Genomic DNA, 16,403 nt, shown 5'->3' with positions numbered 1-16,403 from the left:
GGCAAACCACTCCAGCATCTTTACCAAGAAATCCCCAAATGAACAACAAACATATTTGTAAATCCGTCTGTATATAGACACACATTTTTGCATTATATATGAAGCAATATATGTGTACACGTACGTGTGTGCATACACATCTGTATGTATACACATATTGGGTGTATACACACGCATGTGTACAACATATGTTATCTATGTATATATGTATATGTTGGTTATTACGCAGCTGACTCCTGCAAGGAGTTCCCTCCAAGCAGGGGCAGCCCAGGACACTAAGCCCTGGAGGGGAAAACCTCAAGCTCTCCTAGCCTGGGCCTTCCCTTTGCCTTCCCCATCCCCCTGCCCCAGCTGACAGAGTTGCAATAGACCTTCACTCTGGAGGGAAGACGTTAGCCAGCGGCGCGGTATTCTCCCGTCTCTGATTTGCTGCTCGAAAAGTGGGAGTGTAGGCACAGACCAATAGGAAGATGAGAAGGAAACCTTCGCCCGCTTCTGATTGGCTCCGGGGCAGCGAGGGGATGACTCCTCCGGGCCGGGAGACTGTGACACGTGGGGGCCGCGGCAAAAAGAGCAGAGCTGCCCTTGCGAACGGGCTGTGGACCAAGCCGCGTGTAACCCCCCGGGCGGCGTGGCTCGGGAGGGGCCGCGACCTTGGGTCCATGAGCTGCGGCTGAGCCTCCGTGGGGCCGGAGGCGGAGCAGGAGCAGAAGCGGGAGGAGCAGGAAGGGGTCGGGCCCGAGTCCCCGCCCCGCCGCTCTGCGGATGGATGTGCCGGGGCCGGGGGCCCACCGAGCAGCAGCGGCGGCCACGGCCACGGCCACGGCGGCCACCATGCTGCTGCGCACGGCCCGCGTCCCGCGCGAGTGCTGGTTCCTGCCCACCGCCCTGCTCTGCGCCTACGGCTTCTTCGCCAGCCTGCGGCCGTCGGAGCCCTTCCTGACCCCCTACCTGCTGGGAAGCGACAAGAACCTCACCGAGAGAGAGGTAGCGGCCCCAAGCGCCCCGGAGGGGCTGGGGGGGACACGCGGGTCGGGGGGCCCGGGGGTGGGGGGCGAAGGAGCGCGCGCCGAGGGGCGCTGTGACCGAGCTCCCGGGGGCTTTTCCGGGCTGCTTTGGGTAGGTCTGGGCCAGGAGTCGGTGGGCTCGGCCACGAGGACTAGTGTGCCCCGCACGGGACTCAGCGCTGGGGACAGAGCAAGGCAAAAGCGGGGTCTCTGCCCTCCGGGAGCTCTCGGTGTAACGCGGGGGCGGGGGCGGGGGCGGGGTTGTGCGGACTGGATGGATGCGGCTTTGACCCCGCAAGTCTGGGAGGAGGCTGCGTCTGGCCACATCTCGATCGAATGGTAAAGACAATGGACTTCATTTCTAAACTTATAGGACTCAACTCACTACTTCTGAAAGTACTTTACAGCCGCTGCTACCATTTCCCTCCTCCCCAAGTGGGGGAGAAACCCAGACACCCACTTTGGGCTGGTCCTGGCTGCAGTGATGGAGAAAGCCCAGTGAAACGAGGGCAAGCCTGAACTTGATTGAATTGCCTTATTAAGGGGTTCCTAGGCACATCCTGATTTTTCCCCTTTGAGGCCCAACCTCAAATCACATTTTTCAATTAATTTTTCATTTAATTACATTTAATTTTTGTGTCCTTGAAGTTGTTTCAAGTGAATTAGATTCTCACCTCACCCCCAACCCCCATTAGCTTATAAATCCACATGAAGAGTACCGTGTTGTGTTTTCTACTCCTGGTCCTCACCCCCAGACCGGTTCAGAACATATAGTAGGCCTTGAAATAAGGACCTCTCCATCAAGTTCCTTGATAGGTGTGGTCTGGAAAAAATATGACCCAAAGTGCTTTCTTTATCCACCTTAGAGCCTGATGCTTTTATGTAGTGGAAAGATACTCTCAATTAACCTAATATTTAAATCCAAAGTGCTGTGGAAAGACTAAAAGGATAGAGGCTATGTAGTGTAGTGGAAGGAAGACAAAACTTGTAGACAAAGGTTGTGGATTCAGAGTTCACCTGTGTAACCTTGGACAAGTCACCTACTGTGCCTCAGTTTCCTGATATGTAAAATGAGGGATTTGGACCAGAATAGAATGCCCCCAAATTTCCCTCTAGCTCTAAATCTATAATCAATTAACAACCATTTATTAAGGTACTGTTTGGGGGGGGGGGAGGGCAGCTAGGTGGCGCAGTGGATAAAGCACCGGCCCTGGATTCAGGAGTACCTGAGTTCAAATCTGGCCTCAGACACTTGACACTTACTAGCTGTGTGACCCTGGGCAAGTCACTTAACCCCCATTGCCCCGCAAAAAAAAAAAAAAAGTACTGTTTTACTGGGGCACAGTTAATGGTTATGATGGTCTGAGAGGCTCCCCTCTTCCTCATCACCACCAGGTGAATAGTAGGGCCATAAAATCTCCCTACCCCCTTTCCCTCATTCTACTCCCCACCCCACCCAATCCTGGGATGCTATGAGATAATCTTCTCATTTAAACCTGGCTCTTCACTCCTGACTGGTCACCTCTTAACTAGAGATTCATTCACCCAGCACAACAGGTCAGGTCAGAAGTGGCACAACTAGGATAATTTGTAAATCAACAAGGTGTAATTACTCCCATTTATCAACAACCGTCTTCTTTGATCCATTCTTAGGGTCACCAAAGTGGGTCGTTTTGCTGTTTGCTGTTTGCTTTTAGGCATGTTTGAGGAAAGGAACATGAGAAGTTAAGAGTTCCTTGTGATCCCAGCATGAAAGGAAAATACAATATTTTATCTAAGACTCAGCCTCTGCCTCCTTGGAGCATACATCTCACAACCCATCATTCCCCTGAAAATAAGCTGTAAAAATCATTGCTTATCTTAATATTTTTTTTAAAAAATTAGATGAAAGGTGCCCATATTGAGATAGCAGGATAATGTATGTGAAACAGTTGCAAACTTTAAGGCACTATTTAATTTATGATTGTAATTATTACTGTTATTATTATTGCTTGAGGAGTCAGCATTTTCTGCCCAGTATATTCACAACAGGAAGCCTCAGCTATGAGAGGCCTGTTCTGAGTCACTTGTCCCTGTTGAGGTAGAGGACCGGGGGATCCTAGATCTACCTGGGACTCATTTCCTAGAGACAGAACGTTTTGTAGTAGAAGGACCTCTGAGATCATATAGCCTGGTCTTCTAATTTTACAGGTGAGGAAGCTGAGACCTTCAGAGGCAAAATAAGCCTCATTGGGACCGGCTCCACTAACATCAAAGGTTTTCTTTTCACTTTCCCATAGGTTGCCATTCATTTCCTAGAGCCGCATGCTATTTTAGTGTGGGAGGGGCCTCAGAAATCGCCTGGCCCCCTCATGTTTCCTTCAGGTGAGGTGACTAAGACCCAGATGATATCCGGGAGAGCAGCTGTGGGATCAGCACTCGTCCAGGGCACCTTCCGTGTCAGAGATGTGTAGTGGGGGTGGGGAGGGGAAGTGTCCGGCTCTTCAGTGTTGATATTTGACAACTGATCTGTTGGATCACATGTGCTGGACCCGGGGCTGTTCTCTGGTATGCCATCATGCGGCCAATGTTGTCTCAGAGCTTCCTGGGGATAAGGAAGGCATGTTTGGAGTTGCGACTTCAAAATAGACCTGGAGTGCTGGGCACAGTCAGTGTTTGCTTATTGTGTAATGAGAGCACACCACTCCTACTGCAGAATGGACAAAGAAAGGAGGTGCAGGGTTTTTAGGGCCAGATGTAGCCGGCGGAGGGGAGCAGTGACTGCCTGGTGAGGAAGGTTTTCCTGGATCATTGAGTCATTTCTGTAATGACTGATACTGTCCTGCTCGGAGAGACTTTTCCCACCTGGGATTTTTGAATACCTAATAACTGAAATGAAAACAGAGCAATTCCTGCTCCTTCCTTCTTTCTCCCGTCTTTCTGTAACATGTTGTAATCACTAGATACGGGCAACTAAACAAACAAAAATGTTACAGAATTCCTAAGTAAAGGCATTTGCCACGATTTGTAAAAACTTGGCAATATCACCTTAAGAATTAAAGTGTACATTTCTTCCAGTTGATGGCTGAAATGCCAACGTGGATATTTAAAAATAAAACTATTATTCCTTTTGTCCAAAGGGGATAAAAAGGCAGGATTTACCTGTCATTTCATTAACCTCCAAAAAGTGACCTTTGGATGGTCAGACACAACCTGATCAGAACGTGTTATGTGGTCAAAGCCAACATTTCAAATGGAATAGTGCCCATCAGCTTAAGGGGAGACCTGGCCTCAAACACAGACTTCCCTGGGTAACTTGCTGCCCTTGTGATCACTTAATCTCCGTGTGCCTCAGGCCTCTGTTATGGAAAGTGAGGGGGTTACTAGATGAGTTCTCTGGTTATCTTCCAGTTCTAAAATCTGTGAACCTATAGAGTGTGAAGAATTCGTCATCTTTTCGAAAATATATTGTTTGAGATACCTTTAAAAGAACAATACACCAGACCTGCAGTTTTATTGGCGTAGTTGAGGAACATTGGTGAGGAGCTTTATGGAGCCAAATCAACATAGTCTTGGACAGACGCCTTAAGCCCAGAGAGGGTAAAACATTTGCCCAGCATCATGCAGCTGGTGCATGTCAGGAGATCCTCCGAGGCCAACCGTCTGTTCTCTAGGCCCAAATAACCTTGACTATCACATCTTTCTCTTTGGGGCATTGGTTCCTAGTTTGAGTTGGTTTGTTTTGTTTTTCCTTTCAAGAAGGACAGAACAATCTCCAAGAATGGACTCAAACCAGACTATCCTAAAACTAGTCCTCTAGCTTGCCTCGGTGTGTCTAGCAGAGAAGGGAGAAGACAAGCTTAGATCCATGACTTGGTGCAGGGAAAGGTAATTTCACTTGGTGTGGTAGATTTTGCCCCAGATACCCTGGTGGGGGAAGTGAGCCATGAAAGAAGAAGCTAATACAACTGGTACATTTTGCCTGGGGGAAAATTCCCCTCCCACTCTTACCTGAGATTCTGGGTCATCCTTCTAAAAGCAATTCCTGGTCTGAAGTCATTTTTTTCCTGGACACCGAAGGACATGAACTGTTCTCGACCACGCAGCTGTAGTAAAGCAGTTACCTTGGGCTCTGGAAGAAGCTTTTCCTCCTTGTTCCACAAAGGGCCCCCCCCCCCCCATATTACCTTACTTGTGAATTGCAGAAAGAGCAAGGCCAGGGAGATTCTTCTTCCCATGACCACTCTGGTAATTAATTAGCTTCCCGTGGTCAGGGTACATTAAAAGATGCCAGTCTGATTGTTTTATGTGAGTTCTGTTAGACTTCCTGCTTGGTCACACAGATCTGTAGCTTTTAATTGGTCCTTGCTTTTTCTTTCTAGCAGTGGTTATGTATATGGTGGTTAGGAAGGGAAAGGATTCAATTGATTCTGTCCCAAATCGATCAATTAAATCAAGCCTTTGGGGACAGCTAGTACAATCAATATACAATGTCTAGATCCCGAAGGGAGTGTTGGGAGTGGAGAACGTGAGAGGCTTGAGGTGAAATGGAAGAGGAGCTTGAAAAGGAACAAATAAATACTAAAGGATATTTTTAAAGGAACTTGATAGTGATCAGTGGTGGAAAGAAAGTTGAGGAAGATGTTTTGAAGGTAAAGAAACACTGAGTCAGGTGAAAGGGGTTATAAACCTGATACAATGTGAATTAAGTTCTTGGTCCAAAAGCCTTCTCATCCTGAAAAGGCTGGTGAAGCTACAGATCTAAACACTCCCAAAAACTTGGGGCAACTTTCACCTTCGCTTTCAGTGCCTTTACTGTCTTGGAGTGGTCTTGAGGTTATCCCTCCCTATTTTATTTTATTTTCTGCATTTTCAAGGGTGAGCAGTTTCCCAGTGTGGCATTATCAGTTCCTCATCTGCTAAAATTTCCCTGCTTTGGCCTGAAAATTGCAAAATTTTCTCAGTTATTCTTCTGCATTTTGTAAATTTGATTGACAAAACAGACAGACTGGTTCAGTAAACTGAGTATGGTTATCAGCCATTGCTGTTAAGCTCAGTCACAGATGTTTGGAATATAATGATTTTTATAACTACATAGGATTATACTTTTGTTTTTATACAAGCCATTTTTGCAGTCATTGGCTTTATCACGCCTTGATTTGAGATATGGTTTAGTTCTGTTTTATAGATGAAAGAACTGAGGCCCATGAGGTTTAAATAAAATTTTCCAGACTTTCCAGGTTGTTAAGCCACCTCTTGGAAAGAGCCAAGGTTCTTGTTATTGTCAGCATGATGCAGTGATGTTGGATTTGGCCAGAGAATCTGGACTCTCATCTTGGCTTTGCCACCTACTCCCACCACCTGTGTAATCTTGGGTGAGGCACCACTTCCTCATCTGTAAAATGAGGAGGTTGGACTGAATGGTCTCTAAGGACCTTTTCACAGTTCATGGCTTTGACTAGGAAATGAATTCTTAACCAAGCAAGAGAGAGGGGTGATTACAAAGAAGAAAATAAATAATTTCAGTTCTCTTAAATTGAAAATGGAAAATCTTGGCATGAACAAAATCAATGCAAATAGGATGAGAAAGGGAGTGGCTGACTGGGGGAAATCTTTGAATCAGATATCAGTGGATATCATTGATAAGGGTCTGATAGCCAGGTTACATATAGGTAACTGACATGTATGAAACCCAAAGCCATTACCCATTAGGTAACCAGTAAAAGGGTATGAACAAGCAAATGCTCAAAAGGAGAATTGTAAATTATTAACAGTCATATAAAAACATACTCCAAATCACTCATTATAAGAAAAATTAAATTAAAACAGCTCTAAAGTTTTACCTCTTACTCAGCAAATTGACCAAGTGACAAAAGAGGAAAACAGTCAATGTTGGAAGAGTTGAGAAAAGATGGACACGCTAATATATTGTGGGAACTATCAATCAGTCTAACCATCCTGGAAAGCAGTTTGAAATTATGAGAATAACTAAAATCGCTGTCCTTTTTGACCCAGAGATTCCACTGCTAGGTATATGCCCCATAGAGCAGTGATAAAAAAAAGAAATTGCCCATATACATGAAAATATTTATAGGAGCACTTTTTCTGGTAGCAAAGAAGTAGACACAAAGTTGGTGCCCATCAATTGGGGAACGTCTTCATAAACCATGGTACATGAATGTAAGGGACTATTACTGTGTTGTGAGAAACAATGAATACAGGAAATATGGGAAGACTTATGTGAACTTATGAAAAATGAAGCATGCAGAACCAGGAATACATTATGTACAGTAATTATAACAAAAGCAATGGAAAGAACCATGACAGGGAAACAAAACTGAATGGTATGAAGTGGGAATGACCCCAGAGAAGGGGTGAAAAGTCATATCATGGGCTGCTTTGCAGAGGCCACCTGAGTGGCTTGCAACATTACTGATAACATTAGACTTTTTCTAAGTCTAATGTGTTGGTTAATTTTGCAGGGCTTTTTTCTCTTTTATATTTCTTGTCATAAGGGATATCTTTTTAAAAAATGCAGTATAATTTTGTTCTAAAAATCAAGTTAACACGTACTTACTTAGACCCTTCTGGCTCTTGCGTGGCCTAGAGCCCTGCCAGAAGTTGGTATGGGCATGAAGAAACAAAACGAATACAGTGAAAACAGAATTGCTGCTTTGCATGTTGGGAAATTGGGGTCTGTCAGTTTGCACAGTTAACTGAGAGTTAGTTCGTGTCTCCGGTCATCTACCTCTTATGTTTCACTCTTTTTCTCCCCCATTTTTAATCACTTTTAAGTAAAGGAAATAGCCTGTCAGTAATGTAGGGATGCCTAAGTGTACCGAGGCCATAACCCCTCGCTACTTGGAGACTTTTCCTCTCCTACTCCCTCCCTGGAGCACCTCTGGGGCCAGATGAAAGAGCCGAATGTGGGGATTGTCAGGGCTCTGAGATGTTAGCTCTTCCAGCTTGTGTTCGATGTCCAGTGTCCTGATGGGTTGCTGCAGGAATGAAGGAATGAATGGTAACACACTTATTTGTTTAGTGTTAGTAGACCTTAAAAGCATCTAGTGCAACCTCCTCATTTTACAAGTGAGGAAACTGAGACCCAAAGAAGTTAAGTTGTTTGGCCAAGGTTATATAGGTAGTTATTTGCAAGATTTGAACCCAGGTCCTCTTACTTAAAAGGCAAAGCTCTTCTCACTGTACCACACTCAGTGCAGTCTCCCTCTTTGTCTTATCCTTTCCTGAAGGTGACCCCAGGTTCTCAAAGATTGTACCAGTGGAACACAAGCTCTGACAGGTCCTCCCAAGCTAGAAAGGCTTAGAGCACAGGCTTAATGATGGGCAGTGTTGTCTGCCCTTTGAACCAGGCCATCATCTGTTTGAAGAGGCTTATTACTAGGTTAACCTTACAGCGATTTTTTCTTTTAAAGGCATTAAGTACCTACTAGGTGCCAGGCACTGTGCTAAACACTTTTACACATAGTTCATTGGATTCTCATGACAACCTTGTGAGGCAGGTGCTATTATTATCCTCTGTTGTTAAAGTTGAAGAAACTGAGGTAGAGAGAGGTCAAGTGACTTGCCTAGCTAATAGGAATCTGAAACCACATTTGAACTTGGTTCTTCCTGACTCCAGGCCCAGCACACTATTGACTGCCCCATCTAGTTTCCTCTGAATTCTTTTGCTGTAGCAGCCCTCAGAGGTCCACTCTACCATATTGTAGGAGGCTACAGTATATGTTGGGGAGGAGAGAGCACCCACACTGCCAATCATGGATCCCCAAGCTTAACCCTAAAGAAGAGAGTTCTCTAAAAAAAATGTTCCTTCCTTCTTTTTTTGCAGAGATGGAGGACTGTGGTTATGGAACATTGCATATACTGACAGACCCAATTAATATGTTGGCTAGTTTTTGCAAGCTACCTTTTTTGGATCTTTTTTCTTTTTCTTTTTCCTTTTTTTTTTTTTTTTGTGGGGCAGTAAGGGTTAAGTGACTTGTCCAGTGTCACATAGCTAGTGTCAAGTGTCTGACGTCAGATTTGAACTCAGGTCCTCCTGAATCCAGGGCCCATGCTTTATCCACTGAGCCACTTAGCTGCCCTCCTTTTTCTTTTTTCTAAGTTTTGTTGCAGGGAATGGCCCCAGGTAGAGGAAAGGCTGTATCTAGAAATTATAAGGTATTAGTAAGAATTAAAAATAAGAGAAAAATCACAGATCCAGGGGGTATTGAAATTGTGATGACTAACCAGGGTCTGAAGATGATCATTCTGATTTCCTGTTGTTCTCCCACCAGGTTTTCAATGAAATTTACCCAGTGTGGACCTATTCCTATTTGGTGCTGCTGTTTCCGGTATTCCTCGCCACAGACTACCTCCGATACAAGCCTGTCATTCTGCTGCAGGGATTCAGCCTTATTGTCACATGGTTCATGCTGCTTTATGCCCAGGGGCTGCTGGCCATTCAGTTTCTAGAATTTTTCTATGGCATTGCCACAGCCACGGAAATTGCCTACTACTCCTACATCTATAGTGTGGTGGACCTGGGCATGTACCAGAAAGTCACCAGCTACTGCAGAAGTGCCACCCTTGTGGGTTTCACTGTGGGCTCTGTCTTGGGCCAGATCCTGGTCTCCGTGGCGAACTGGTCTCTGTTCAGCTTAAATGTCATCTCCTTGACCTGTGTATCAGTGGCTTTTGCTCTGGCCTGGTTTCTGCCCATGCCACAGAAAAGCCTCTTCTTCCACCATGTTGATTCAACCTGCCGAGGAGTGAATGGCATCAAAATCCAGAATGGCAGCATCAGGAACAACCCAGCCTCCGGTCATCTTCCTGGGTGGGAGGACATGGAGTCAAAGATTCCTTTAAATACGGAAGAGCCTTCTTCAGAAGAGCCGGTAGGTAGAACCTCTATTTTTAGGGCTAATATGTAGGAGACACACCTCTGCTGAGAAAAGCAAAGCTGAAGAGATTGTTTTGAGCTTTTTTTCCTTTTAATTTTGTAAATAATCACATATATACACCTTTGCCCACCTTTCCCTCATTGCTTCACTTCCTCTTACTTAAAAACCGTTGAGTAGGGTTGATGTTGATACAACTGGGACAGGAGATTGGGGGAAAAGATAGGAAGCCTGTTTGGCCAGGCCTAAGAATTTCCTTTCTTTTATAGCTCTTAAACATTTCCACATTAGCCCATCTTCGTATCACTCCTCTCCTTTGCTGCTAAACTTTTAGAAAAGTAGTGGGTGTTTCTTGTCTTCATTTGTCTCCTTACTCTCTCTCCACTCTCTCCTTAGTCGTGTGTGTGTGTGTGTGTGTGTGTGTGTGTGTGTGTGTGTGTGTGTGTGTGTGTGTGAGAGAGAGAGAGAGAGAGAGAGAGAGAGAGAGAGAGAGGCAGGCAGGCAATTGGGGTTAAATGACTTGCCCAGGGTCACAGCTAGTAAGTGTCAAGTGCCTGAGACCAGATTTGAACTCAGGTCCTCCTGAATCCAGGGCTGGTGCTCTATCCACTGTGCCACCTCGCTGCCCCTCTCTCATTCTTTTGCCACCAGGCTCCCACCAGTCTGCCAGTAACTGCCTTTTCCAAGGTCACCAGTGACCTCTTAATGGCTAAATCTCAATTTTTGTTGACAATACCCCTATTTCCCCAGGCTTGCAACTTTTGAGTCATTCTTAATGCTTCACATGAGATATTTGTCAAGTGTGCCTGGCACATAGTAGGTACTGAATAAATGCTTGTGTCCCCCCTCCCCTTTTCCACCTCTCTCTGTCCCTCTCTCACCCTGCGCTTTCATCCATCTGCCCAGTGCTTTGAAGTCTGCTTCCACCATCGCTGTCGTCCTTCCTCCGTTCTTCCCTCATGGCTGCCAAAAGATTCATCCTAATAGAAAAGTCTGCTCCCCAGAAAAGGGAAGGGCAGAGGGCCCGTGGCACTGCCTGCCTGATGGCAGCTTCAGCACGGACATAAAAGGTGTGCGTACAAGAGGTAAATGGAGTGGACAAAGAAAGTGGCTTGGGTTTGTTGACTGCACGTTTTCTGGACGAGGCCTGGGGAAAAGGGACATGTTTTTCCCCTCTCTGATCGCACGTCATGCCCGTCTTTGCAGATATGGAGTATTTAATAAAGCGATGGAGCTGCATAGCTGCACAGTAATCACTGAGAAGGTTACCAGCATCTCCCAGCTCCTCCCTCTGGTAGCAGAGCTCTGTGAGCAGCCTTCACCTTGGGCCTAACGGAATCGGTCCAGCTTTCTCTCTACAGAGCTGGGAAAGAAGCCTATTTACATTCCACCTATTTAATTGGACTCAAGTTACCTGCTATAAAACAAGCCTCCTGTCCTTGCTCTGGGCTGCTGAGGAGCCGGGCCCTGCTCCAGGTGCTCATCACCACAAGGTAGCCCAGGGCCGTGAGCTGGAATGTGATGCGTTGGTTTATCCACACCTTTCCCTTGTGCTGAACCTGCCTGTTTTCCCTTGCCCACTGCTGCTGGTTCAGATTCTAGCTGCAGTTGTCTGGTGCCTGCCCAGCGTGAGATGGATGAATCTTAGTCACTCACACCTTGTGAGAATATTAGCGCTTGCAGGGTGCTAGGGCTTCATTTTGAAGACCAGGAAACAGATGCCAGGCCAGCTGAAGTGATCCGCTCAAGGTCATGAGCCCATTATGCCCATCGTGAAACATCCTGATTGCTGGGCTGTGCACAGCTGCAGTCAGTTTGACAGGGGTTTGAGTGACCAGTGAAATTGAGACCTTCCTTCCGTTTGGTGATGGAGCCAAAGGTGGGGAAGAGAGCAGGGAGAAATAAATCAGACATCATAGGAGGGACAAAGACTTCCAGTTTGAGCTGTGTTTAGAACGTAGATCATGATTTGTAGGGGCAAGGCCTCAAGCAAAATGTGAGTCTCATACCAAAGGGCATACATTAAATACTGGTGCATTACTTGGGCATATTGGGAAGGGAATCCTTGTTTAAGTCTGGGTTGTACTGATCATGTCTGAGGTCTCTTTCAACTTCCTGAGATTCTAGGTTTTGAAATGTTATAGGGAATTAATAAGTAATTAGCATAGGGTGATTATAAATGACTATTGTTTAAATAAACATTACCATATTTACTTATTAGGTGTACTTTAAAACAAGCAAGTAAATAAATAGTGAGGCATCAGGCTCTGTCACAGGGGTTTGGAATATGTGGTTATAAAGGCACAAAATTATAATATAGTACTTGGTTAAGAATCATAGAATTAGAGTAGGAAAGACTCTAAAGGACCAAGAAAGGGCAAAAAATAGTTCGGCTAGAGGCCAGAAACCTGCCATTTAGTAGCTTGTGACCTTGGGAAGGTTGCCTGATCTGCAGACTTTAATTTCCTAATCTGTATCAGGGGAAAGGAGAGCATTGTAATGATAGAGTCCTCGAAATGAAATCGACCCTAGAGGATGAACGAAGTTTTTACTAAGCACTTATGGTGTACAAAGCTCTAAGCTAAGTGCTGGGGTTAGAATTAGGTAATTAACAGTCCCTGTTTTCAAGGAGCTCTCGTTCTAATCAGGGGATCATGCCTGTGGAATGTTTCATCACAGAATTGGTCAGTGACTTGTCCAAAGTCTCGTAGCTCCTAGACTTAGAATTGGAAGGGACTTGGAGTTCACCTAGTCCGGGCCCTTCATTTTGGAGAGGAAGAAACAGAGACTTAGAGAAATGAAGTGATTTGCCCAAGGTCATGTAGATGGTTAAGTGGGAGAGCTAAGATTTGAACTGAAGGCCTTTGATACCCACATGGAGCATTATTTCTACTTCTAGATAGGAGTCTTCCTCTTAAATAGAGTGGGTTGAGCTACATATGTATGTATATGCATACGTGTGTATATTATGTACATGTATGCATCCATACTTATTTGTGCATATACATATAGAATATAAGTACTTGTGTGTATACATACATTTGTATATGCAGACTTTAATGAGCATCCCTTGTATGTTTTTCCAAAGCTGATGGTCAACATAGGTGATATCTGTGCTTTCTTTCCTCCTCAGTCTGCACCTTGGCCTTTAGTAGGGGGGCAGAAATGCTCTGCCGGCCCCTTCTGGCCTGTTGCCTGCATTCTTTCTCTGGGCAGCAGGATTCTGCTGAACACGGTGTTATGTGTGCTTCAGTTTTGCTGTTGGCCCAAGGCTTTGGAGGAGGACTGCACTGATGTGAGTGAGGGATGGACAACTCCCTCAAGCGTTGCTGGGTTTCTCCCAGAGTTCATAAAGGGGATGGTGCCATTTTAAGAAGACAAAGCCTGGGAATTAACATGATTCCTTTTCACAACTCAAGTAGTGAATTTATCTTTGCCGATTAATATGTTGTTGTTGAGTCACTTCTGACTCTTCCTGACCCCATTTGGAGTTTTCTTGGCAAAGGTACCGGAGTGGTTTGCCATTTCCTTTTTCAGTTCATTTTACAGATCAGGAACTGAGGCAAACAACAGGGTGAAGTGACTTACCAAGGGTCACATAGCTATCAAGTGTCTGAGGCTGGATTTGAACTCAGGTCCTTCTCACTGTGAAGAGGAAAAGGGAGATTGGGGTGGGGTGGGGGAAGGTGTTGTGACCAAAAGGCAAAGTCTGAGTGGCCAAGACTCCGACACTGCCCGTCCCCCCTCCCCCCAGTTTGGGCAGAAGGAATTAAAGCCATAACCAGAGGCTTAGTGCTGTGGGTTCTTTTCTGAAGGAGCCTATTGTTTTGGGTACTTAAGTTTGCATTAAGGGCTTGAGGATTGGCTGTATGGAAGAGGGCTCCCTCTCTTCACCGAGCATCCAACTCAGGCACTTGTAGAACTGGCTTTGTGTCTGTGGCTTTTCAGTTGGGTCTTATCCCAGAGACCTAGAATTTTAGGGCTGGAGGGTACTACAGCAGCTCTTCTGAAAATAACCCCCAGGAGTCCTTTTTAGTAGTTCCTGTCTTAACACTTTTCAAAATGGAGAGCTCCCCACCTTTCAAGACAGCCCATTCCATTTTTAGAAATCTCTGCCAATTAGGAAATTCTTTATATTGAACCGAAATCTATCCATGGAACTTCTATCCCTGGTCCTAGTTCCTCCCTTGGAGCCACAGTGAATTAGTTTGATTCTTTTTCATTTATTTATTTTTTTTGCGGGGCAATGAGGGTAAGTGACTTGCCCAGGGTCACACAGCTAGTAAGTGTCAAGTGTCTGAGGCTGGATTTGAACTCAGCCTCCTGAATCGAGGGTCAGTGCTTTATCCATTGTACCACCTAGCTGCCCCCAATTTGATTCTTTTGTGGGGGAAAGGGTTTCAAATATTTGATGGCGGTAACCATTTTCCCCCCTTATCCCTCATCTGTCCCCATCAAGTCTTTTTTTGAGTCTGAACATCCCCAATCCCTTCAGTCATTATTCTTGTGAACAGATTTCAAGACCCTTCAGCATCCTGGTTGCTCTCCTTCCATTTTGTCAGTGTGCCCATGACTGACCCTACCCCAGACCTGAACCGACTGGTGTAAGAGTACACAGGACTGCCGGCCCCTTGCTTTCAGATACTTTGTTCCTATTGATGTAGCTTCAGAATATATTACCTTTTTTCTTTTGATGGGGCTGTCACCCTGCTGGATCACATTAGGCTTATAGGCAGCTTAAACACTGAAGTATCTTTCATATGAATTTATGTTGAGTCATTACTCTGATTCTGTCTGTCTTTGGCTGACTTTTTCTTTTTAATTTTAGTATGGAATTCAAACCCCAGCTTTTATATGTGTGACCTTGAGCAAATTACTCAAGTGCCCAGGCCTCAACCCCGTCATCTGTAAAATGAGGGGGTTTGGACTAGGTGGCCTGTAAGATGCCTCCCAGCCCTAGGTCTCTGGTCACCATATCTTATAAGGCAGTGAGCTTGTGATGTTACTTTATTTCCCCATCAGAATCCATTTTATTAGAATTGGTCCATTATCCCAGGCTTCTAAGACCTTTTTAGATCCCAGATGTGTTATCCAGTGTGTTAGCTCTCTCTGTCCTCCACAGATTTGAAAAGCACACCATTAAAGTCTTCATTCCAGTCCTTAATAAAAATGGTAAACCAGGTCAAGGGCAGAGCCCTATGACAGTGTCTCTTAGAAACCTCCTTCCAGATTAACCTCAAGCTATTAAGCAACTTTTTGACATTTATTCAGTCCTGTTCTAATTTACCTTGGGGGAAAGAATCCTGCTCACTTATGGTGGTATAGGGCATGTTTGTGAATGTATTTGATTTTGTTACACAGAATGATAGCAACAAAATGTACTTTGGAGGATTCTCCTCTGGGGAGAGAGGCCTAAACAGGGCTAGTCACTCATGACTTTGAGGTAGGGAAATGATTGGATCCTTGTCTAAGAACTAGTAAAAAAGGGCTCAATCTCTGTTGGCTCATGAATATGACCATTGGCTTAGCACAGCCATTCGAGTACCTGGAAATATAAGTTCAGGCTAAGGAAGCAGGTTAGTCTGTAGAGCTATTAGAGCACAAATAAGAAAGAAACAGACCCCATAAGGGCCGAAAGTCTCCAAAGGTCAGTTCTGGCTAGCTAGCTACAGAGCCATGTGACTTGAACTGAGTTAATACCAAGGCTTAGGCCAAGAAAACATTTAGGCAGGAGGGATTCAAGAAAGGAGGAAGAAAAGCAATGAGTGTTTGTTCAGCACCCGCTCTGCTCAAAGTTCTGTCGAAAACAGATTTAGAACACATTCTGTGTGCCTCTGTCTCCCACAGAGGAAATTAAAATGTTCAAAAAACTAGCACAGCCCAAATATTTTACAAATATTGTCTCATTTGACCCCTGCAATAACCCTAGCCCCTCGTGCTATTATTATCCCATTTTATACTAGGAAATTGAGTAAAAAAAGGTTAAGTGACTTGCCCAGGGTCATACAGATAATAAGTGTCTGAGGTCAGATTTGAATTTAGGTCTTCCTGACTGTAGGCCTAGCTCTCTCTCCATCATACCATCCAGCTGCCTAGGCAGAAAATGTGACTGGAGGACCAGAATTTAAAAATATCAAAACCTGATGGGGTTTGAGAGGTGGAAGGGACAGTGGAGAATGTTTCTTAGTATTGTTTGTTCTTCTGTGGTACTTCCTATGAAATACCCAAGAGGCAGATGTGCTCTTTGTCAATGGGCAGGTGATGGATTCTTAAAGAACCTCAACGTCAGCACTTGCACAGTGTTCTGCTGGGAGAGATGCAGTGACGTAGTGAGGAACGCTCCAGCCTTTGGAGCCAGGAAGGCCTGGGTTCAGGTCCCTTCTTTGATCTGTATTATCTGCCCCCCCCCAACTCCAAGGGGCTAAGACCCTCGCCTTCCAGTGCTCTGGACCCCTTTCTTAGTACAAAGTTACAAACAAGACATTTTCCTGTAATGGCAGGAGTTTTCTCACACAGGAGT

General features: G+C 45.1%; 1 protein-coding gene across 3 annotated transcripts in view; it reads left to right on the top strand.

The window, feature by feature from the left end:
• The first annotated feature begins 565 nt into the window (after positions 1–565).
• The window catches only part of SLC19A2 (solute carrier family 19 member 2), a 40,710-nt gene continuing 24,872 nt past the window's right edge, over positions 566–16,403 (top strand). For all 3 annotated transcript variants that reach the window (XM_043963651.1, XM_043963652.1, XM_043963650.1), the window contains exons 1-2: positions 566–987; positions 9,281–9,880. In XM_043963651.1, coding sequence (XP_043819586.1) covers positions 766–987; positions 9,281–9,880 — 822 coding nt within the window. In that variant the 5' untranslated portion in view covers positions 566–765. The remainder of the gene's footprint in view (positions 988–9,280; positions 9,881–16,403) is intronic.

Source organism: Dromiciops gliroides, chromosome 4 (genome assembly GCF_019393635.1).
Source record: "Dromiciops gliroides isolate mDroGli1 chromosome 4, mDroGli1.pri, whole genome shotgun sequence".
Classification (NCBI taxonomy): Eukaryota; Metazoa; Chordata; class Mammalia; order Microbiotheria; family Microbiotheriidae; genus Dromiciops; species Dromiciops gliroides.
This window is presented reverse-complemented; position numbering and strand designations above follow the sequence as displayed.